This window comes from Portunus trituberculatus, chromosome 20 (assembly GCF_017591435.1).
Source record: "Portunus trituberculatus isolate SZX2019 chromosome 20, ASM1759143v1, whole genome shotgun sequence".
NCBI classification, from domain to species: Eukaryota; Metazoa; Arthropoda; class Malacostraca; order Decapoda; family Portunidae; genus Portunus; species Portunus trituberculatus.
The window spans coordinates 5,434,549-5,457,995 of NC_059274.1; the positions used below are offsets into that span (position 1 = coordinate 5,434,549).

Genomic DNA, 23,447 nt, shown 5'->3' on the forward strand with positions numbered 1-23,447 from the left:
TTTATCATTTTACCAGGAAAATTGTAATTATGTTAAGTTAGATTTTAAGCAAGGAAGATGGAGGGGAATGATAAATGAGGTGTGTGGAATTAGAACAAATGAGATACAATGAAATGCAAATTGCATCCTCTATTAAGAATATTTAGCACTTACTTGCTGAGAAGTTCAGTCGTTCCCTGAGTAAGTGGTCTTCAGTGGCGTTATACTCTGGCGAACATCTTTCCTGTCGTGATTGCGTAGTGCTTCGTAGGCATGCTGGAGTTGTATGGCTGCCTCAGGGTGAGCAGAGGATGGCAGAAGAGTGCACTCCCTCTCCAGCACACTGGCCAGACCCTCTAGCAACTCCCCAAAGCCATAAGAAAGTGCAGCACGGCGCACTCGATTCAACTCCTGTCCAAAGATCATGGTGGGATTGGGTTAGTAAGAAGAATCCCTTGTCTCATGCACAATTATCCCTGCAGAATTAAATAACATTCTATACTACAATATGAAAAAGCCAGAATAACAAATTATTTAAGTTTTAATTGATTTGTGTAAGCTCATTTATCCACAAAATTTTCCTGTTATTTACAAGCCTATTGTATCTTGAAGCTAAATTTGGTAACAATGACTAAAATGGACTATTCATAGCACACCTCTGACAACACTTTCCTCCTCCCCACTCCTGTGTACCTTGTAAAAGCTCTGGGTCTTATCCGGCAACTTGCGGGCATGTCTCAATATCTTTTGTATATCTGACTGCAATCCACCCTGCCGTACCCACACCACTGAGTTGAGGGCATAACTCTTCTTCTCCTGAACCTGTAATCAAAGTATAGAGGTATAAAATTCAATGGTACAAGGGAAAGATTAAGATTACACAGTGACATAGGGAGTAGGTTAAGGCGATTATATTTTACTAGTTTTCCTTTTAGAACCAATTATGTACAGCAATAATATGAGATACATACACTAAAGCAACCAAGAAGAAAAGAGCAAACAATGTATATAGATATGCAAAGGTAAAGTTCCTGAACAAGTTGATAAATTACATACATGAAATAATATAACTTGAGCAAGTAAAAGAATGCATTTACAGTAGCACATACACTTGCTCACTTACAAGCACAGACAACCACAGCATCACCATAGTAAAGAATATAGTACATTATTCATGATGCTGTAGGCACAAAATGACAATTACCAATAAAATGAGGTAAGTTCAGAGATGATGAAAAAGTAAAGTAATGAAAGTGGAAGGATGAGGAATATGCCAGAGAAAAGGATACTTCACTGCACCTTTCTGTAGATGAAGTTTAAAAAAGAAATAGAACCCCATCAAATATAGACTAGAGATTGTAATAGAAAAATTGGATATAGAAAAAAAGAGATGGGGTAAAGCAATGCAATGGAATACCTACCTTGAGTGGAAAGGGTGAAGAGGAGTCTGAAGGACCATACGGATTCACGGGCAGCAGATTAGCTGGCCCAAGGTTTGAAAGTTTACCCATCCATGGTATGACATCAATTCCTGTTGAGTAAATTCTTGTTATAATAAAATCAAGACACTATTAGATTGTGTTCAAATATTTTGACACTAATCTGTGAATGATTGGAACTGCTTCATTTAGTCATTCTGGGAGAGGTTCTTAAGAACAAGAGCATGAACAGACCAACAGACATATTGCAAAAAAAGATAAGAAACAAGCATCTGGAGACTGTTCTACAGACCACGAAATTTCTGAAGAATGTCCAGCACATGAGTTCCTGACTTTCAATATTCATTTTCTTAAAGGTAAGTTTTGTTTTTTTACTTTTTTTCATGTCCTTATAACTTTTTTTATTTTTAACTAATTAGCTTCATTTTTTTTCTTTTCATAATTTATACAAGAAATACAACTTTTACCTGCTGAAATTTCTAATTTATTTCTTTTAACATAGATATTTTGCTTTCTCTAATTTTCATTAAAAAAAAATGCTGCATATTTGCAATTTTTAAATTATTCCTTTCATCAAAAGTACTAAAAAAATTTCTTCTGTCTATCCTACTTTAGTTAAAAAAAAACAAAAAAAACTCATACATGTGTTATAATTATAATAGTTAAGCTAAAAATCAAATTTTATTTTATTTATTTATTTATTTATTTTTTTTTTCCTTCAACAGGTATTGCCATAACATTGAAAGTTCATGTTTTACATCAAAGAGAATAAAATTTGATACATCCTATAGGAAACCCAAAAGTTTTATAGCATGACAATAATTTCCAGAACATGTTCAGAAAAAAAAAAAAAAATTATACAAATAGTGTAGCTAATCAGACAGTACAAAATCAAATAGATAGGAACTCTTCAGCTGCAGCCATTACTAGGCACTACTCACCAGGCACAAAGAGTGAGAGCATTAAGTTGGATTTCTTCTTGTTGTCTGCCCAGGAATACAGGATGCCATACCACTTCTCCCCCACCTGACACAACGCCACCATGTTTTCACGCTATAATCATGTAATAAGAATGGCAACATGTTAGTAATTCTTCATTGCAGGGCATTTATTTCATCACTGGTTTACATTAATTACAGAATATAGCTACACAAAATCTATTTAGCCTGTGAATATGGATTTCTCTAAAATCTGAACCAACAATAACTAAATATGATTCAGGGTTAAAGAGCATAAGGTTTACTTCACCTTAGCTACATACTATTTAAAGCCACCTATTATGATTTAAAAACTTGCAAACCCTGCAAAGTCTCACCTTGAGTCCTCCGTGAAGCAAGACACAAAAGGAAGGAATTTTTCCCTCATCACTGCCACCACTACCGCCCTCATCATCACTGCCTGGTTCACTCTTGGGCAGCATCACCAGGTCACCTGCAGCAAGATTCAGAAGTTACTGTACGGTGAATGTGGTGCCTGGAGAATGACATCAAGAGAAAATATTTATAGTTGTTCATTTTAAAAGTTGAAGGCATGGGAACACACAAACACGATGACCAGTGGGAATTTATAAGATGGGAGATGGAGTAGAACTAGAAAAAGTAAAAAAGAAAAAGGACTTGGGAGTGACGATGGAAGAAAACAATCAACCGGTAAGTCATATTGATAGAATTTTCAGAGACATAACTTGCTAAGGAATATTGGATTAGCATTTCACTACATGGACAAAGAAATGATGCAGAAATTGATAAGTACTAAAATAAGACCCAGATTGGAATATGCAGGAGTTGTGTGGACCCCCCATAAAAAGAAACATAAAGAAATTGGAGACTACAAAAAATGTCTACAAGAATGGTTCCAGAATTTAAAGGGATGACATATGAGGAGAGACTGAAATCTATGGATCTACCAACCCTGGAACAGAGAGAGAGAGAGGGGATCTGATAAAAGTTTATAAATTGATTAACGGAATGGATCAAGTGGATAATGAGAAACTAATCCTGAGAGAAGAATATGACACTAGAAGCACAAGATCGTATAGTAAGAAACTGAGGAAGGGAAGATGTCTAAGAGATGTTAAAAAATATAGTTTCCTGCAAAGATGTGTTGAGACTTGGAACAGTTTGAGTGAGGACGTGGTGTCAGCAACAAGTGCATAGTTTTAAAGAAAAATTGGATAAGTGTAGATATGGAGACGGGGCCCTGTAAAACTACAACAAGGTAAATTACACACTAATAATGGTTCATGATAATATATGTGTAGAGGAAGTGGAATATGGTGATGATATGGTGGAAGTAATGGGAGTATCAATCAAAACAGGAATTAAAAAAAAGAAAATTAGTTACGCATGTGCCACCTAAGACAAATAAATACATGGGGAACTGAGGAACATAAGGATATGCAAAGAGAGATGAATAAGATAATATGATATGAAGGGATGGATGAATAACTATTAGTAGGAGACTATAACTGTAAAAGAGTAAACTGGAGAGAGATGGAAGTAATGGGTAATGCTGGACAATGGAGTGAGGAGGTGTTACAGTTGACCATGGTAAATACACTGGTTCAGTGGGTGGAAGAATCAACATAGTACAGGGGGGGGAAGAATAATCATCATTGCTTGACCTAGTATTCACAAAGCTAGAGCCCCCTTCCAGCATACAATACCTTAGTCCAATGGGAAGAAGTGTTCATGTAACATAAGTGTTGGAAATGCAGGAAGATGGGATAAGATACAGAGAAGACTACAAAAAAGAGATTAAATTATACAATAGCAGATTTTGAAAAGTTAAAATATTTTTTTGCTGCAACTGAAAAGAAGAACACTATGAATGGGAAGACAATACAGGAGAAATATGAAATATTCATACAGAAATATAATGAAGGAGTGAAGAAATATGTACTTATCTATAGAGTAAAGAAAAGTACAATAAGTCCTCGCTATACGGTAGTTCTTTATCCGGTAAATTCACAGTTACGGTATTTGGGAACTACTACCCTCGATTCAATGTACAGTAAGAAAAATTCACAGATACGGTATCCACTCGTCATCCGAGGGCCCAGAGCGGGGCAGAAGGGTGATGACGTCATCCACGCCATACCTCCCCACCACTCACAGTACTGACTTTAACTTGACCATCCTTGGAGCCTGTTATCTCTTCCTCTCCCCCCTTTTTTTTTTTAACTACATTACATATTACTTACATGCATTACTAAATAGATGAATAAATGGAATATTAAAGGGTCTATTGTAAGCACAAATATATTCATAATAATTATGGCAAACATTTAAAGCCTACAACCAGTGGCGAACCATGCAGCAACTCATAAAGGGCATGGATGGGCCTGGCAAGCCCACTATCAGAGAATGGTGGAAGTCGTATAACATCAAGCACGCCTTAGATAACATCAAGTCATCTTGGGACGAAGTGAAGGTGTCTGCCATGAACTTGGCGTGGAATAAAGTATGGCCAGAATGCGCACATGACTTCCCAGGCTTCGCTTTTGGAAAGCCATGCTGAACTTCTCTCAAATGATGAACTTATAGAGCTAGACAAGGCATCACAGGAGGCAGAAAAAAAGGGCGACGTGGAAGAAGAACCTGTGCATGGCCTGGACATCAAAACTCTTAGAGAATGTCTTGGTGGTATCAAAAAAGATCTGGAAACCCTGAAGGAACGTGACCCAAAACCTGCCAGGAGTAGCAAAGTGGCTCATGACGTAGACAAAAGTGTCAAGATCTATCAAGAAATCTATGATGAAAAAACAAGAAAAACCAAACATTCCTTCATCTGCTCGTTCTTCAAGCCAGTAAGACATGCCGTCCGTCACACCTGCCGACCCTGCTACAGCTGGCCCTTCCACATCCGCTGTGGACGGTTCTACAGCTGGCCCTTCCTCCATATCCTCTTTCTTCAAACCAGTGAAACGTGCCGACCCTGCTACATACAGCTGGCCCTTCCACATCTGCTTCCGACAGTGCAGATGACGACATCTTATCCTCTTCTGCCCACTCAAAGAAATATGAGCAAGGGCTGAAATCCCTACTGTCCCTTTGCCTCGGGAAGGACATCATCTGACAGAATACATGGCGAATGAAAGGTAAATAAAAACATTTTCTGTTTATTTCTTTTGTGCAGTACTTTACATTTTTTTTTATGACTATTTTCATGTATTTTAATTTCTGTATGGGTGACTTTTGACGTGCTGGAACGCATTCCCTATTATTACATGTTATAATGGGTTTGGTATACAGTAATTTCGATTTGCGCTAAGGTTTTCGGGAACGCATATGTACAGTAAAAAGAGGACTTACTGTATACACGTTTGGTACAATGTAAGATGTATAGAAGCTAAAAAGGCGAAAGATAAGCCTTGGAAGAAACTCAAGAAGCAGAGAAATGAAAATAACAGACAGCAGGATGCGAGAAATGAATATATATGAGTAAGGAGAGAGGAAGAAAAACTTTAAGAAAGATGTGGTGCGAAAAAGTGAAGATGATCCCAAGCTTTTCTACAAATTTATAAGTGGTAAGATGATGAATAAGGAAACAATAAAAAAAAATAATCAAAGGAGGGAAGACATACCAATGAGTGAAATTATGAATGAAAGCTTCAAAACTGTGTTCATTGAAGAAGAGGAATTTGCAGAACCAAGTAGGACACTGCATTGCCGAGGATTGCACGAAATCATTATGCACAAAGAAGATATTAGAAGACTACTAGATAATCTCAATGTCAGAAAACCAATGAGACCAGATGGTGTGTCAGGCTGGGCACAAAAGAATATAAAGAGCAGCTGTTAGATCCAATTTGGGAAATGGTTATAAGTTCATTAAAAGAACTTTACTCTCAAAGGAGTAAAGTCAATTGAGCCATTAAATTACAGAACAGAGTCACTTACAAGTGTTAACATAGAAAAAGTAAAGTAATAAGTTGAGTGCCACAAGGGTTAGTGTTAGCCCTCATTATGTTCTAGGTTATATGTAAATGACATACAAAATGGGGTAAATAGTTATATTAATTTGTTTGCTGACGATGCAAAACTGCTAAGAGTAATCAAAACCCGAGAGGACTGTTTGCTGCTGCAGGAAGATATAAACAAAATCTACGAGTAGAGTAAGAAGTGGAAATTAGAGTTCAATGCCAAGAAATGTCACGTAATGGAATTGGGAAAGAGTAAGAGAAAGCTAGTATGAAACTATCTGATGGGAGAGTAACAAATAATGAAGACTAAAGAGGAAAAAGATCTGGGAGTGATTATACAGGAAAATCTGGACCCCGAGAAACACATAAGTAGTATATTTGGATTAGCATATAAAATGTTGACTAATATCAGAATAGCACTTCAATTCATGGAAAAAGATATGATGAAAAAAATTATTACGAGCATGATACGTCCAAAGCTGGAATATGCAGCAGTGGTGTGGTCACCAAGCTCTAAAAAAGATATAAGATTAGAACAGATCCTGAGGATAGCTACAAAGATGGTGCCAGAACTAAAGGACCTAACATATGAAGGGAAAAACGGAGAATCATAGTCATGTATGTGCTAACAAAGACAAATACATGAAGGGGAGAAGAACATAAGAAAATGCAAGGAGAGGTGATTAAGTGCTTCGATAATATGATAAGAGGAGATGGAAAAATACTGTCAGTAGGAGACTTTAACTGTAAAACTGTAAAAGAGTAAACTCAAGAGATGAAAGTAATGGGTAATACTGGATCGTGGAGCGAGGAATTGTTACAAGTAACTATGGTGAATACACTGGATCAGTGGATAGAAGAATCAACACTGTTCAGAGGAGAAGAAAAACATCATTGCTTGACCTAGTATTCACAAAGAAGGTGGAGCCTCTCCCAGCATGCAGAACCTTAGTCCGATGGGAAAAAGTGACCATGCAACACTAGTAATGAAAATGCAGGAAGAAGATATGACAAGATACAGAGAGGAATACAAAAAAAGAGGTGATTAAACTATGCAAAAGCAAATTTTGAAAAGTTAAGACAAATTTTTTTTGTGAAATAGATTGGAGGAACATTATAAATGGAAGGACAGTACAAGGGAAATATAAAATATTTCTAGAGAAATATAACAAAGGAGTGATGAATTATATGTACATATTTATAGAGTAAAGAAAAGTATACATGCTTGGTACAATGGCAGATGTGCATAAGCTAAAAGGGAAAGAGATAAAGCTTGGAAGAAACTAAAAAAAACAGAGAAATGAAAACAACAGACAGCAGTATAAGAATGCAAGAAATTAATATATTAGAGGAAGGAGAGAGGAAGAAAGAAACTTTGAAAAAGATGTGGTGAGAAAAAGCAATAATGAACCCAAGCTTTTTTTACAAGTATATAAATGGTAAGATGAAAAATAAAATAAAGCAACAGAAAAAAGGAGGGAAGACATACCAAACAGCAGAGGAAATGAGTGAAATAATGATTGAGTTTCAAGACTGTTTTCAATGAAGCACAGGATTTTACAGAACCAAATAGGACATTGCACTGTCAAGGCTTGCAAGAAATCATAGTGCACAAAGAAGAAACTGGAAGACTACTAGAAAATTTGGATGTTAGAAAAGTGATAGGACCAGATGATGTGTCGAGCTGGCCACTAAAGGAATGTAAAGATCAATTGTCAGAACCAGTCTGGGAAATGGTTACAAGCTCATTAAAAGAAGGGAGAGTACTACTGGAAAGGAAAAGAGCCAACATAATCCCAATATTCAAAGGAGGAAAGTCAATTGAACCATTAAATTACAGACCAGTGTCACTTACAAGTGTTGTGGGCAAAATATGTGAAATTGTTATCAAAGAAAAATGGATTAAATATCTGAAAGAAAACAAGTTATATCATACAGACAATTTGGGTTTAGAACAGGAAGGTCATGTGTGTCAAATTTATTAAGTTTCTACTCAAGAGTAGTGGAAGGACTGGAGAGCAGAGATGGATGGGTGGACACCGTGTACCTGGACATAAAAAAAATGCTTTTGATAGCGTTCCTCATAAGACTACTTTGGAAATTGAAGAACATAGGAGGAATGAGAGGAATAATATTAGATTGGATAAGGGATCACTTGATGGACAGAGAGATGAGGACTGTGATAAGGGATACATACTCATCTTGGAGTAAAGTATAAAGTGGAGTGCCACAGGGATCAGTGTTAGCCCCCATTGTGTTCCAGGTACATGTAAATGACAAACAGTATGGAGTGACCAGCTATATCAATTTATTTGCTGATGATGCAAAATTGTTAAGAATAATTAAGAACCGAGAAGACTGTTTGCTACTGCAGGAAAATATAGACAAAATTCATGAGTGGAGGAGGAAGTGGAAGTTAGAATTCAATGCCAAGAAATGCCATGTAAGGGAATTAGAAAAAAAAGTAAGAGAAGATTTACTATTTGATGGGAGAGGAACAAATAATGAAGACTATAGAAGAAAAAGATCTGGGAGTGGTTATACAAGAAACGCTGAGCCCCAAAAAACACATAAGTAAAATATTTGGAACAAAGTATAAAATGTTGACTAATATTAGGGTGGCATTTCACTACCTGGACAAGGATAGGATGAAAAAAATTATTACGAGTATGATACGTCCACAGTTGGAATATGCAGCAGTGATGTGGTCGCTGAGCTTGAAAAAGGATGTAAGAAAATTAGAACGGATCCAGAGGATAGCTACAAAGATGGTGCCAGAAATAAAGGACCTAACATCTGAAGAAAGGTTGAAGGAAATGGGACTGCCAACCTTACAAGATAGAAGAGAAAGAGGGGACCTAATAACAATGTATAAAATAGTTAATGGCATTGAAAAGATAGACAAGCAAGACCTGGTGGTAGTAAATTAAGCTGGAAGGGCAAGAGGACATGTAAAGATTAGGAAGAGGCAGTGTGTGAAGGATATTGGAAAATATAGCTTTCCTCATAGAATGGTGGAAAAATGGAATTCACTGAGTGATAAAGTTGTTACAGCACTTAATGTGCATAGTTTAAAAGAAAAATTAGATAAATAGAGATATGGAGACAGGACACTATGAGCCCTGCTCGAACCCTGTACAATACAACTAAGTAAATACACACCTTTGGCTGAGAGAGGCAGCACCAAATGCCTGGAGAATGCAGGTGGAGAGGACACATCACCAGTGTTGAGGAAGCCCAGGACATGTATGGTAGGGTCCACACTGACTCGAACCGCCTCAAAGTCATGATGTCGGCAGTATGGCTGCACAACAAACACAAGTGAGTAGCAGAGAAAAGTACATACATCATGAGCACAATTAAAGATTTTGATCACACTATAAAAAACACATGCATACAAGGAAATCACACGCTGTTGATTACCAAGAAGAGATAGGAGATTCTTTAAAGAACTATGAACATTACACCCACAAACAGTCCCTCACATTTTCAACCTAAGTCTTACCACCAATGTAAAACACAGCATACAAACCTGAGGGGGTGGGGAGAGAGTGACGGGTGCTGAGAGATTGCCACAGTGAAGAACACCCGAGTAGGATGAGAAGTTGTTTTTGACGAGTTGCTCAAACATCTCTGTCACTGACTGTGTTTGAATGCCAGGAATTATAAATTGTGCAGTATGCAGTGGATCTTAATTGGCATCTTGCTTTTGTCTAAATCACTTATTAGAGAGAGTAAAACAAAGCTCTCGAATGAATAATCAAATATCCATAATCAATATCATTTCGAAGATCTGATAATCATGATTTCATAATTTTTTTCATTGTGGCAAGAAAAATTTTGATACACCAGTACAACACTAGTAAGATATGACTCACTGGTCAGTCACACATCACTGGATGTGTTGAATGATTATACCATTACTGATCACAACTGAATGAATGAAAACTTAGTTATTCATCCCTAACACATAGAGCAAGAATAGCTGGGTATGCTGCAAACCTCCTTACCTTTCTGGTGAGCTTCCCCTCAGGGATCATGATGTCTCCCTCTCCATTGAGCTCCACCAGACGCTGGTAGATGGGCCGGGAGGTCTGCCAGGAAAAAAGGACTAAGTCTGAATCCGCAGTTTACATTTAAGTTGAGTTTACATTCAGATTTAAGGATCCAAGAAGTCTTGGAACATTATCAAATAACCTTTTATTCTTAAAGAGTCATCTATTCTTATTTTACCAATAACTGCAGAAAAAAGTAATGCTCACAAGAGTTAACAATCAGACAACAATGAAGAATTAATTCACAAATACTAAATATTTTCCTGCACTACCACACTTCCACAAAGACTTACCTGTAAGCAAGGTTCATCAGGGTTAGCTATGCAGATGATATTGAGTTTGGCAGGGAAAGGGAATGGAAGAGGGAACTGGGAGGCTCCACGGGAGTGTGATGCCATCAAGGTCTTCTGAAGGTGGTGTTGCCCAGTGCCTGCATTACCATCTGTTACCAATACAATCTGAAAAGCATAAAGGCACACTAACCAAGTATTCTTCTGAGAAAAATGTAATATAATCATGAGTTGTTAATTCCCAAGAGCCACATTTCTTGCTGTGCATGTTGTGTTTAGAGAATATACATTTATGTGGAAAGATTTGAAGCACATTTCAGAGAAATGTACTTCAAACCAAGATAGTTTGTTATTTGTGCCATGGTTTAGCCATCAGAAATGCTCGAAAATATGTTATCTAAAACTTCAGTATGACAGTAAGTATTATGGATGTATTGTGCTAAAGTGCAATACAACCTTGATTACTCTTTAATATAACAGTGCAATCTATATACAAATCACAACTTAAGACAATAATACATTGATATTATGTGTGATACTGTGAAAATTTCACAGGACTTTCAGAATATGTCCTTTACCTCAAAAGAGAGATTAAGATAGACTATTATTTGATGCATGTGGCAACTCAATTTTGACCAAAGAGTTGCTGACCTCAGTGCAGCAATGGGTGCAACTTCTCTGCTGTGAGATAATAATGAAGAATGCATGTGCTTTACACATAAATATGAGAAGGGAAGTACCTGACAAGGTGTTCCATTGCCCCACTCTTCCAGAATGTGCTGAGCAGCCCCTACCAGCCCCACCTCTAGGTTGGTTCGGTCACACTCATCTGCTAAGGTGAGGGCATTCTTGATTCCCTCAAAGTCCCGGGTAAATGGCATCAACACTTTGTAGGTTGATGAGAAGACAATCTGTAGGAACAAAGTAAATCAGCTTTTCATTTATTTTTTTCTTCTTTTAAGTCAGGTTAAGATAAAGAAAACGGAAGTTCTATGTGCAAATAATCTAGTCAATTTATAGTTTTACCCAACCAATAATTTTCCAATGTACCTCATATTTTTCAGATAAGACATGTAATGAATTGATTCATGTTCAACATCATTTTCATCATAAATTAATATTTTGAGTTATGACTTTTTTCAACTCCAAGTTATGCCTACCTCTCATTCCCAAAGATCTTGGAGGATCTGTGGAAAATAAGGGTTTTTGGATGGGGAACATTAAATTGAGTAATGTACGTTGCAAAAGTTCCCCAAGATCGTTGGGGATGAGAGATAGGCATAAATTGTAAATGAAAAAGAGCTGTAACAGGAAAAATATTCATTTGCTAGAGAATTGATGGTCAATTTGCAGTTCCAATCAACCAATGAATCTCTGATGTGACTCATGTTTTTCTGTTGAGAAATGTAGTGAATTGATAGATGGAATATGTCATTTCCATCACAAATGAAATTTATGAGTTATGACTTTTATCAACTCTAACTTATGCTTACCTCTCATTTCCAACAACCTTGGGAAACCTGTGGGAAATTGGAGTTTTTGGTTGGGGGAACATTAAATCAAGATCATAAACCAACAAAACTGCATGAAAAAAAATCTCTGAAAATAATTGGATGGTGGCAGTGGTGGCGGCGGCAGCCACAGCTACATAAGCATTGCTTTGTTATTGTTGAGTAACGTTGCCAACAATTTGTTACATTGGTTCTAGGTCTGAGTGGTGTGGGGACTCTGCATCGCAGACTGAGCATCGCAAAATTGCTCCTGCGACACTTAGTCCATTTCGTTGGCGGACCAAGCGTCGAGAGGAAGCAGGTAGTAAACTTAAGTTGCCTGAGATCCCAATACACCACAGTTCCTACCAGGTGGTTTTAATCCTTTAATTGCTCACACACCACATGCTCGCTGTATCTACATTCCATAGACATCTATTCAATTTTCCCCATGTAACCTATCATCACACACACACACACACACACACACACACACACACACCCGGTAGCTCAGTGGTTAGAGCGCTGGCTTCACAAGCCAGAGGACCGGGGTTCGATTCCCCGGCCGGGTGGAGATATTTGGATGTGTCTCCTTTCACATGTAGCCCCTGTTCACCTAGCAATGAGTAGGTACGGGATGTAAATTGAGGAGTTGTGACCTTGTTGTCCCAGTGTGTGGTGTGTACCTGGTCTCAGGCCTATCCGAAGATCGGAAATAATGAGCTCTGAGCTCGTTCCGTAGGGTAACGTCTGGCTGTCTCGTCAGGGACTGCAGCAGAGCAAATAGTGAAACACACACACACACACACACACACACACACAATTAGTTTGCTTATCAACAAAACATTAAAACATCATTCCATATGTGTACATAATAACAAGAATTGTCAAATCATTTATATATAGTGATTAGGGAATACATTCAAGGTCAAAAGACAAAAACATAACTATATTAAAATAAGAAAAAGTAATAAACAAATAAATAACCATCACTACCACCACCAACAACTACCACTAAACTCAGAATCAACAAATATCATGGTATAATAATTATGTTTCTCTAGATTCTATACTTGATTCCATCTATGAAGTTGGTACTAGGTGTGGCAGATTCTGGTGCTGCAATATCAACTGCCAGTTACCAAAACAAAACTGTCTTCCTCTCTCTCTCTCTCTCTCTCTCTCTCTCTCTCTCTCTCTCTCTCTCTCTCTCTCTCTCTCTCTCTCTCTCTCTTATTTAAACATTATGAACACTACAATACAATAGGGAGCTAAGGTCTGTAGCTAAGAATGTACACTGACACTGTCATTCATTTCAAAGCTACTCTGCGGGACGGCTTGTGAGCGAGAGAGTCACTTCACTGTCACTATCAGTCATCCATACCTCCCTCGTCACTAACTGGCACTGTCACTATCAGGCACAGTTACACCATCCCTTCATGACAATGTCACTGTCAGGCACACTATTATTCTTTCTGTACTTTCTAGGCACTGTCACTGTCAGGCAATATAATCGTTACCCCTCTCTCTCTCTCTCTCTCTCTCTCTCTCTCTCTCTCTCTCTCTCTCTATTCATCCCTCCCTCCTTTCCCATGTACCTATCAAGGTCTTCTCCTTTTCTCTATATATTTTCCAAGAAGTTCGTCAATCCTCCTCCTACAATAAATTTATCAATCAATCAATCAATCAATCAATCCTCCTCCTCCTCTTCCTCCACTTCTTAACTTGATTTATTTTCTCCTCCTCCTTCTTCTCCTTCTCGTATCAATACAAATTAAAATAATAAATAAAATGTAAATGTATATATTATATATATATATATATATATATATATATATATATATATATATATATATATATATATATATATATATATATACTACGGGATGTAGGCAGTGCTGCAGACTGAGTGATTCCCGTGTCCTCTCTTCCCGGTTCCCTTTGTGGTCTCATTTATACAATTGAGCAGCTGCAGCCTGCCCTCTAAAGACAACTTCTACTACTTCCTACACTACACTACAACACCTTACACTTTTACACTCTCTTCAAATCAAAATTTAATAATGGCTTCACCACGCCCTGCCTCGGAGTCCCCCTCTGGGGAGGGGACCATAAATGTCCCCAGGTCGGACTGCCCCTCTGCTGTCGACCTTGGGTGTCTTGACACTTCATCTAATACTTTCACTATCAATTTCTGCAACATTCGTGGCCTTCGTTCTAATTTTCAATCTGTGGAACACCACCTCTCCTCTACTAAACCTCATCTTCTCTTCCTAACCGAAACACAGTTGTCTGTGACTACTGACAGCAGCCCTTTTCTGTTCCCTCCTACTTGCTCTATCCTCATTTTCAATCCAAAGCTGGATGTTGCGCATACGTGCGTAACGACACCACTTGCTCGTGCCCACAATCTTGAATCTTCAGAATTTTCTACCATCTGGCTAAGACTTCAATGTCACTCTCTAACTAAATTCATCTGTGCTGTATACCTCTCACCTAATTCCTCTGACTATGTAAAATTCTTTGACTATTTGACTTCCAAGGTGGAGCACATCTTATCTCACTTTCCTTTTGCTGAGATCTCCATTTTAGGGATTTCAATGTTCACCACCAGCTTTGGCTTTCATCTTCTTTCACTGACCAACCTGGTGAACAAACCTTCAACTTTGCTATCCTTCATGACCTAGAGCAGCTAGTGCAGTTCCCTACCCGTATTCCTGACCGCCTTGGAGACACGCCCAACATTCTTGATCTTTTCCTAACCTCCAACCCTTCTGCTTACTCTGTTAAACTTTCCTCTCCGTTGGGCTCCTCCGACCACAATCTAATTTCCGTTACCTGTTCTATCACTCCAGTGCAGCCTCAGGACCCGCCTAAGCGGAGGTGCTTCTGGCATTTTAACTCTGCTAAGTGGGAGGAACTAAGGCAGTACTATTCTGATTTCCTTGGGATGATTATTGTTTTCATGTCAGAGATCCTTCTCTTTGTGCCGAGCGCATAACAGAGGTGATTATCTCTGGCATGGAGCTATACATTCCTCATACTTTCTCTAACCCTAAAGCTAAAAAGCCTTGGTTTAACTCTGCTTGTTCTCGTGCTGTCAATGATAGAGAGGCGGCTCACAAACGGTTCCGTAGCCATCCAACTGCTGAAACTCATGCCCTATATATTTCTGCCCGTAATCATGCCAAATCTATTCTCCAACTTACTAAAACTCTTTCATCAATAGAAAATGTCAAAGTCTTTCCAATTCTAACTCCTCTCGAGATTTCTGGCATCTAGCCAATAATATCTCTAACAACTTTACTTCTTCGTCTTTCCCTCCTTTACTTCATCCAGATGGCTCTACAGCTGTCTCTTCTTTTCTAAAGCTGAACTCTTCGCTCAAACCTTTGCTACCAACTCAACTTTGGATGATTCTGGGCATATTCCTCCTACTCCTCCACCCTCTGACTACTTCATCCCTAAAATTAAAATTCTTTATAAAGACGTTTTCCTGGCCCTCTCTGGCCTTGATTCTCGGAAGGCTTACGGTCCGGATGGAGTCCCTCCTGTTGTTCTCAAAAACTGTGCTTCCGAACTCGCTCACTGCCTGGTCAAACTCTTTCATCTGTGTCTCTCTACTTCTATTTATCCTTCTTGCTGGAAGTTTGCTCACATTCAACCTGTCCCTAAAAAAGGTGACCACTCCAATCCTTCTAACTACCGCCCTATAGCTTTGATTTCCTGCCTTTCTAAAGCCTTTGAGTCTATCCTTAATAGGAAGATAATGAGGCATCTATCAGCTCACAACCTTCTCTCTGATTGCCAGTATGGTTTCCGTAAAGGCAGATCTACTGGTGATCTTCTTACTTTCCTAACTGAATCTTGGTCATCCTCTTTTAGGGACTTCGGTGAAACCTTTGCTGTCGGCCTTGACATATCGAAAGCCTTCGATAGAGTCTGGCACAAATCTTTAATTTCTAAACTACCCTCCTACGGATTCTATCCTTCTCTCTGTACCTTCATCTCCAGTTTCCTTTCCGATCGTTCTATTGCTGCTGTAGTAGACGGTCACTGTTCTTCCCTAAAACTATCAACAGTGGTGTTCCACAGGGTTCTGTCCTATCACCCACTCTCTTTCTATTATTCATCAATGATCTCCTAAATCTGACTCAATGCCCTATCCACTCCTATGCTGATGATACCACCTGCATTATTCAACAGCGTTCAACAGACGCCCAACCCAACAACAATTAAATGACTCAAGGCGAGATGCTATAGGACGCCTAACTTCTGATCTTTCACTTGTTTCTGATTGGGGCAGAGAAAACCTGGTTTTGTTCAATGCCTCAAAACTCAATTTCTACAACTATCTACTCGACATAACCTTCCAGACAACTATCCTCTCTTCTTCAATAACACTCAACTTCCCTCTCCTCTACATTAAACACACTCGGTCTATCCTTCACTAAAAATCTAAACTGGAAATTTCACATCTCTACTCTTGCTAAATCAGCTTCCAAGAAGTTAGGTGTCCTGTGGCGTCTTCGTCCATTTTCTCTCCCTCCCAGCTGCTTGCTCTGTACAGGGCCTTATCCGCCCGTGTATGGAGTATGGCTCTCATGTCTGGGGGATCCACACACAGCTTTACTAAACAAGGTGGAATCTAAAGCTTTTCGTCTTATCAACTCTTCTCCTCTAACTGACTGTCTTGATTCTTTAAGTCACCGCCGCAATGTTGCATCTTTATCTGTCTTCTACCGCTGTTTTCATGCTGTCTGCTCTTCTGAACTTGCTAACTGCATGCCTTCCCCCTCCTGCGGCCTCGCTGCACAAGACTCTCTACTTCTTCTCATCCCTATTCTGTCCATCTTCCTAATGCAAGAGTTAACCAGTATCTTCACTCCTTCATTCCCTACACTGGTAAACTCTGGAACTCTCTACCTGTGTCTGTATTTCCACCTGCCTATGACTTAAACTCTTTCAAAAGAGGAGTGTCAAGACACCTCTTACGTTAACTGGACCCTCCTTTTAGATTTTTTTGTTTTTTCTCTTTCTCCTACTTTCCTCTTAACAGGGCCTGGCAACCAGCGGGATTTTTTTTTTCCAACACTTTGTTTTCCCTTGGCCAGTGCCCTTGTAATGTAAAAAAAAAAAAAAAAAAAATATATATATATATATAGACAGGCAACCCCCGCTTAACGAAGGAGTTTCGTTCCTAAAAAACTCTTCATTAAGCGAAACTTTGTTAAGCAAACCGATTATAACAAGTTTAACCCCTGACTTGAACTTCCATTGAGAGTAAGCAAAGCGAGAGTGCATCATAGTACAGTGAAAGGTTTAATGAAAGTAAAAATTATGAAGTTTAACATTTAAGGCAGTTAAATTTAATTTAAGTCATTATTATGTGCACTAATGTATGTATGTATGTAACTTTATAATGTTGATCTTAAATTTATGAAGGGAGGAAGAGTGAAACAGGAAATACACTAACCGGCAACAAAGGGCGCATCACTGTACCGCATACAAAACTTATGTACCACATTTCCACAAAGCTTTCCATTTTATCCAATGTAGAGTCACGAGTTCAGGTGGTTCTTTTTGCTTGCAAGGAAGATACAGTCTCACCAGCCTTCTTAATAGTCTGCTGACTTGAAAATAGTAGAGACAGTATATGGAGTCAAGATGGTGGCCAGCAATGGTATAGTTTTCTTGCCTCTCTCGTGTCTGTGAATAATATCCAGCTTCACTTCGAGAGTAAGAGACTTCCTGGTCTTCTTAGGAACGCTAGGCCACATAGCAGAGCATTTTGGTGGTAAGTTGAGCGAGTGAAGACGATCTGCTGCTGACGCTGTTATGGGAGTGAGTGGTGCGTGTGTTGTCCACAAGAGGCTTGATCTTGATTCTACAGGTGTCCCAGGATTTTTCCTGAGGCAGGCCTTAGTATTTGCAGCTCCTGGTGTATTCAAAAGCTTGTCATCTTGCGTGATACGGCAGGGGTTTCAAACTTGGAAAAAATTACCTGGATAAAACTTCGTTAAAGCGAGTTTGGTGTTCGTTAAACGAGCAGATGGTAGTAAAATTAAACCTTCATTGCGGCGAAATTTCGTTGTGTGAACCTTCGTTAAACGGGGGTTGCCTGTATATATTTATATATATATATATATATATATATATATATATATATATATATATATATATATATATATATACAGTAAGTCCTCGTTATATGGTAGTTCTTTATCCGGTAAATTCACAGTTACGGTATTTGGAAATTACTACCCTCGATTCGATATACGGTAAGAAAAATTCACAGACACGGTATCCACTCATGTCATCCAAGAGGGCCCAGAACGGGGGAGCAGGGGTGATGACATCATCCATGCCACACCTCCCCGCCACTCACAGTACTGACTTTAACTTGACCACCCTTGGAGCCTGTTATCTCTTCTCTTCCCCCTTTTTTTTAACTTCACTACATATTACTTACATGCATTACTAATTAGATGAATAAATGGAATATTAAAGGGTCTATTGTAAGCACAAATATATTCATAATAATTATGAATTATGGCAAACATTTAAAGTCTACTACCAGCGGCGAACCATGCAGCAACTGATAAAGGGCACAGATGGGCCTGGCAAGCCCACTATCAGAGAATGGTGGAAGTCGTATAACATCAAGCACGCCTTAGATAACATCAAGTCATCTTGGGACAAAGTGAAGACGTCTACCATGAACTTGGCATAGAATAAAGTATGGCCAGAATGCGCACATGACTTCCCAGGTTTCACTGATGACAACATCGGTGCGATTAGAAATGACATAGTAAATCTGTGTCATAGGGATGGCTTCGATGAAGTTGATGATGATGATGTTCAAGATCTTTTGGAAAGCCATGCTGAACCTCTCTCAAATGATGAACTTATAGAGCTAGACATCACAGGAGGCAGAAAAAGAGGGAGAAGAGGAGGAAGAACCTGTGTGTGGCCTGGACGTCAAAACTCTTAGAGAATGTCTCAGTGGTATCGAAAAAGATCTGGAAACCCTGAAGGAACGTGACCCAAATTCTGCCAGGAGTAGCAAAGTGGCTCATGACGCAGAGAAAAATGTCAAGATTTATCAAGAAATCTATGATGAAAAACAAGAAAAATCAAACACTCCTCCATCTACTCGTTCTTCAAGCCAGTCAGAGATGCCGTCCCTGTCACACCTGCCGATCCTGCTACAGCTGGCCCTTCTACATCCGCTGCCGACGGTTTTACAGCTGGCCCTTTCACATCCGCTGCTGACGATTCTACAGCTGGTCCTTCCTCCATATCCTCTTTCTTCAAACCAGTGAAACGTGCCAACCCTCCTACAGCTGGCCCTTCCACATCTGTTTCCGACAGTGCAGACGACGACGTCTTATCCTCGTCTACCCACTGACCAGAAGATAAGTAAGGGCTGAAATCCCTACTGTCCCTTAGCCTCTGGAGAGACATCATCTGATAGAATACATAGCGAGTGAAAAGTAAATAAAAACATTTTCTCTTTATTTTTTTTCTTATGACTATTTTCATGTATTTTCATTTCTGTATGGGTGACTTTTGACGTGCTGGAACGCATTCCCTATTATTACATGTTATAATGGGTTCGTATCTGTAATTTCGATTTGTAAGGTTTTCAGGAAAGCATATGTACCGTATAACAGGATTTGAGGATTTGCTATATATATATATATATATATATATATATATATATATATATATATATATATATATAGAGAGAGAGAGAGAGAGAGAGAGAGAGAGAGAGAGAGAGAGAGAGTCCGTAATCCACTCAGACTGCACTGATTCAGCTGCCACTCCCTCTAATCTTTATACCTTTTGGGGATGGGAGGGTTGTGGGCATTCCGCAATGCAGAGTCCTTGTGCCTCTCAAACCTAGAACCTCTCTCTCTCTCTCTCTCTCTCTCTCTCTCTCTCTCTCTCTCTCTCTGTGTGTGTGTGTGTGTATTTATCTAATTGTATTTACCTAATTGTAACATACGGGAAAAGAGCTATGCTCATATTGTCCTGTCTCCATATCTACTAATGTCCAGCTTTTTCTTAAAATCATGAATATTCCTTGCGTTGACCACTTCCACGTCTAAACTATTCCATGCTTCCACCCTTCTATGAGGGAAGCTATATTTTTCACATCTCTCCTATAAGTGGCCATTTTAGTTTTTTCCCATGCCCTCTCGACATTCTTTCATTCCACATACACAGATCTTCCCTATCCATTTTTTCCATGCCAATCTTCACTCTGTATATCGCTATCAGGTCTCCCCTTTCTCTTCTGTTTTCCAGGGTCGGAAGTTGCATTCTGTTCAGTCTGTCTTCATAAGTCAAATCTCTTAAGTCAGGCACCATTGTGTGTGTGTGTGTGTGTGTATTTACCTAGTTGTAGTTTTACAGGGCCTGGGCTTTATGCTCGTATGGTCCCGTCTCCATATCTTATATATATATATATATATATATATATATATATATATATATATATATATATATATATATATATATATATATATATATATATATATATATATATATATATATATATATATATATATATATATATATATATATATATATATATTAGGTAATAACTTTTGACTTTTTTCTCAAATTTGATTTCCTGTAACATGAATGAATGAACTTTTGCTTACAATTGCCCGAAATGATGTTTATTCCACTGTGATATCAAAAAAGGTCACGCACAAAGCACTTTGAAACCTGTGCAATTACTGTAAATAAGGGCTGAATTGGGTAAAGATAAGGAAACATTCACAGATGTTCTCTTTGGCACTACTTTCTCAAAAGTAAAAATTTAAGTACCTGAAAGATGAAATAAATGTTGTTACTAATTATTTCAGAGAGGGTCAGTCTAATTGCTGAGGAGATAAAAGCTTTATGGAGTACAACATTAAACTTCCCCCATATATCAGATCAAGCCATTCATGCAAAACTGGAAAAACTCTTGCAGGAATATGACTATTGCAGAAAGAAGCAAAACTTTGATCCATTAAATGAACTGTTTGATGTGACCAAGGTGAAAGGTCAATGGTTTTGCAAAGAGGATGAAAATCTCTATAGACTGCAAATTGAGAGCAAAGGTCAGGTGGGTTATTCCACTGGCAAACCTGCCAGTGCCAAGACCATTCACCCATCCAAGCGAAGGAGGACATCAGAAGTTAATGTCTCTGATTCGGCAACTGCATGCAGCTCAGTAGCATCAGATTCTTCTGAAACTGTCACAGCCTCATGCGACTCCAGTGAGGACAGTTCTTGGGAAGATGAAGCCGAACCATCAACAAGCACAAGGAAGCATCATTCCACTGGTGTTGCAAGACGACTTGTTACAAGCTCAAAGCTATCAATCCACGGAGCAGCAAGAGTGTGCCGTCAGCTCAGTAGTGAGGGCATGGAAATTCCAACCCCAAGTCAGCCAGGAATCCACAAGGCTATCTACAGGAGAGCTGCTGAAGTCAGGCAACACTTGATTGACACACTTCATCAAGAAAAGTGGAGTCTACACTTTGATGGCAAAAAACTGAATGGTGTTGAACATCAAGCAGTGGTCCTAAAAAATGAAGCAAGGGAAATCAAATTGGCTGTACTTCAGTTGAAGGATGGTACCGCTGCAACCATTGCCAAAGGGCTTCAGGGTGTCTTGCAGGACTTCAACTTGTGGGGATCAGTTCATATGATCGTTGCTGACACAACAAGTGTCAACACTGGGAAGAAGACAGGTGTTGTGGTTCTACTACAGCAGATGTTTGAAAAGAATGGCAATCCAAGACCCAAGTTCATCAGTTGTCAGCACCATGTGCTCGATCGCATCCTCCGTGTAGTAATGGACATTGAGCTCCATGGTTCAACCAAATCCCCACACATTGAGTACTTCTTTGTCAATGACTTGATGAAAAAGTATGACCAGATGAAGGCAGCTTTCAGCAATGGAAAGGCTGAGATCAAGGAAACAGGCGGTTGGAGAGATGACATGAAATTTCTGTACCATCTCACACGTGTCTTCCGTCACTTCACTGAGAAAAATGACATGCCCTTTGTGAACTTCAAGCAGATTCCTAATATCAGCAATGCACGCTGGAACTCCCGTGCCATTCTAGCCCTACTTGCATTCATTCTCATGCCTGAAAATCGAATCAGACTGCGAAAAATTTGCTCATTTATTTCGTACCAATGGGCCGACCATTGGTTCAGTGACCAGTTGTTCCGCAAAGAAGATTTTGATGAACTATCAGCTGCTTTGGATGGATATCCAAAGGCTCTCAAATGCCTAGAAACTCACTGGAAAACAGAAGCATCACCCATCAACATCGCCCGAAGCAACCAATGCTGCGAGCGAGCAATTAAAGTTATGCAGGACTTGCACGAGTCCTGCCGCAACAAGGACAACCTCCCTCTCAGATTCATCCTCTCCAATGACATTAATTTGACTAATTGATTTGTTACTGTATTTTCTTAGCTTTTGTAATACTATACATGTTACTTTTAAGCTTTTTGTTCAGACTGGATTCTGCTTTGAGTGATGTCAACAATTGTACGAAAACTGTAATATTGAATTTTTTTAAATCATTTTGTGCGTGAGGTTTTTCATCAAAATGACTTAGAAATGGGATTTTAATTATTCTTTCATAAAAGTTCATCACATAATGGCACAGGAATATGAGGTTGTAAAAGTTATCACCCTAATATATAAAATCAAACCAAACATCATAACTTAGCTGGGGAGAATAGCCCCTCCAGAACCCCCAAGGACTGCTAAACAAACTCTAACATTAAAGCTTTCAAGCACTGTCCTGGATCCCGTCAAAAGTTACTAACAAACACAACATTCTAAGCTCCTAGAAAGCCTTGTAATGCTTTTCTTTAGACAATTCAAAGTTTCTCCCACTAAACAATTTTTTGATATGCATTAAACTGAGGTTATAATGATGGGTTTGGTTAGGTTAGGAAGGCAGTGACATAGTGGATAAGGTGGCAAGCTTGGGATCAGTTAGACATCCATGTGTAGGTTTGAATCCCACCACGTGCAGCCTTGAAACTTTGTCATTTGTCGAGTGGTTTAAAGTTACCTACATATCACCATGATAACCAGGTTCCAGGTGGAGGTGTAATTGCCTTACACCAAAGATGCACTTGGGTAGGTGATATGGGCCCTAATATGGTTACCATTATGAATAAAATTGCTTGTGCTGCTAATGGGTGGAAGATGGACTCTTCAAGTATACCTACAGGTA

At 38.9% G+C, this 23,447-nt stretch overlaps 1 protein-coding gene across 1 annotated transcript in view; it reads right to left on the bottom strand.

Annotated features, from left to right (window-relative positions):
• Window positions 1–23,447, bottom strand: part of LOC123506738 (integrator complex subunit 14-like) — a 29,561-nt gene that overhangs the window by 1,856 nt on the left and 4,258 nt on the right. The window contains exons 2-11 of the mRNA XM_045259015.1: window positions 11,428–11,598; window positions 10,691–10,855; window positions 10,353–10,436; window positions 9,875–9,985; window positions 9,505–9,646; window positions 2,734–2,849; window positions 2,360–2,471; window positions 1,401–1,510; window positions 673–801; window positions 154–390 (exon numbers count right to left, since the gene is read on the bottom strand). Coding sequence (XP_045114950.1) covers window positions 166–390; window positions 673–801; window positions 1,401–1,510; window positions 2,360–2,471; window positions 2,734–2,849; window positions 9,505–9,646; window positions 9,875–9,985; window positions 10,353–10,436; window positions 10,691–10,855; window positions 11,428–11,598 — 1,365 coding nt within the window. The 3' untranslated portion in view covers window positions 154–165. The remainder of the gene's footprint in view (window positions 1–153; window positions 391–672; window positions 802–1,400; window positions 1,511–2,359; window positions 2,472–2,733; window positions 2,850–9,504; window positions 9,647–9,874; window positions 9,986–10,352; window positions 10,437–10,690; window positions 10,856–11,427; window positions 11,599–23,447) is intronic.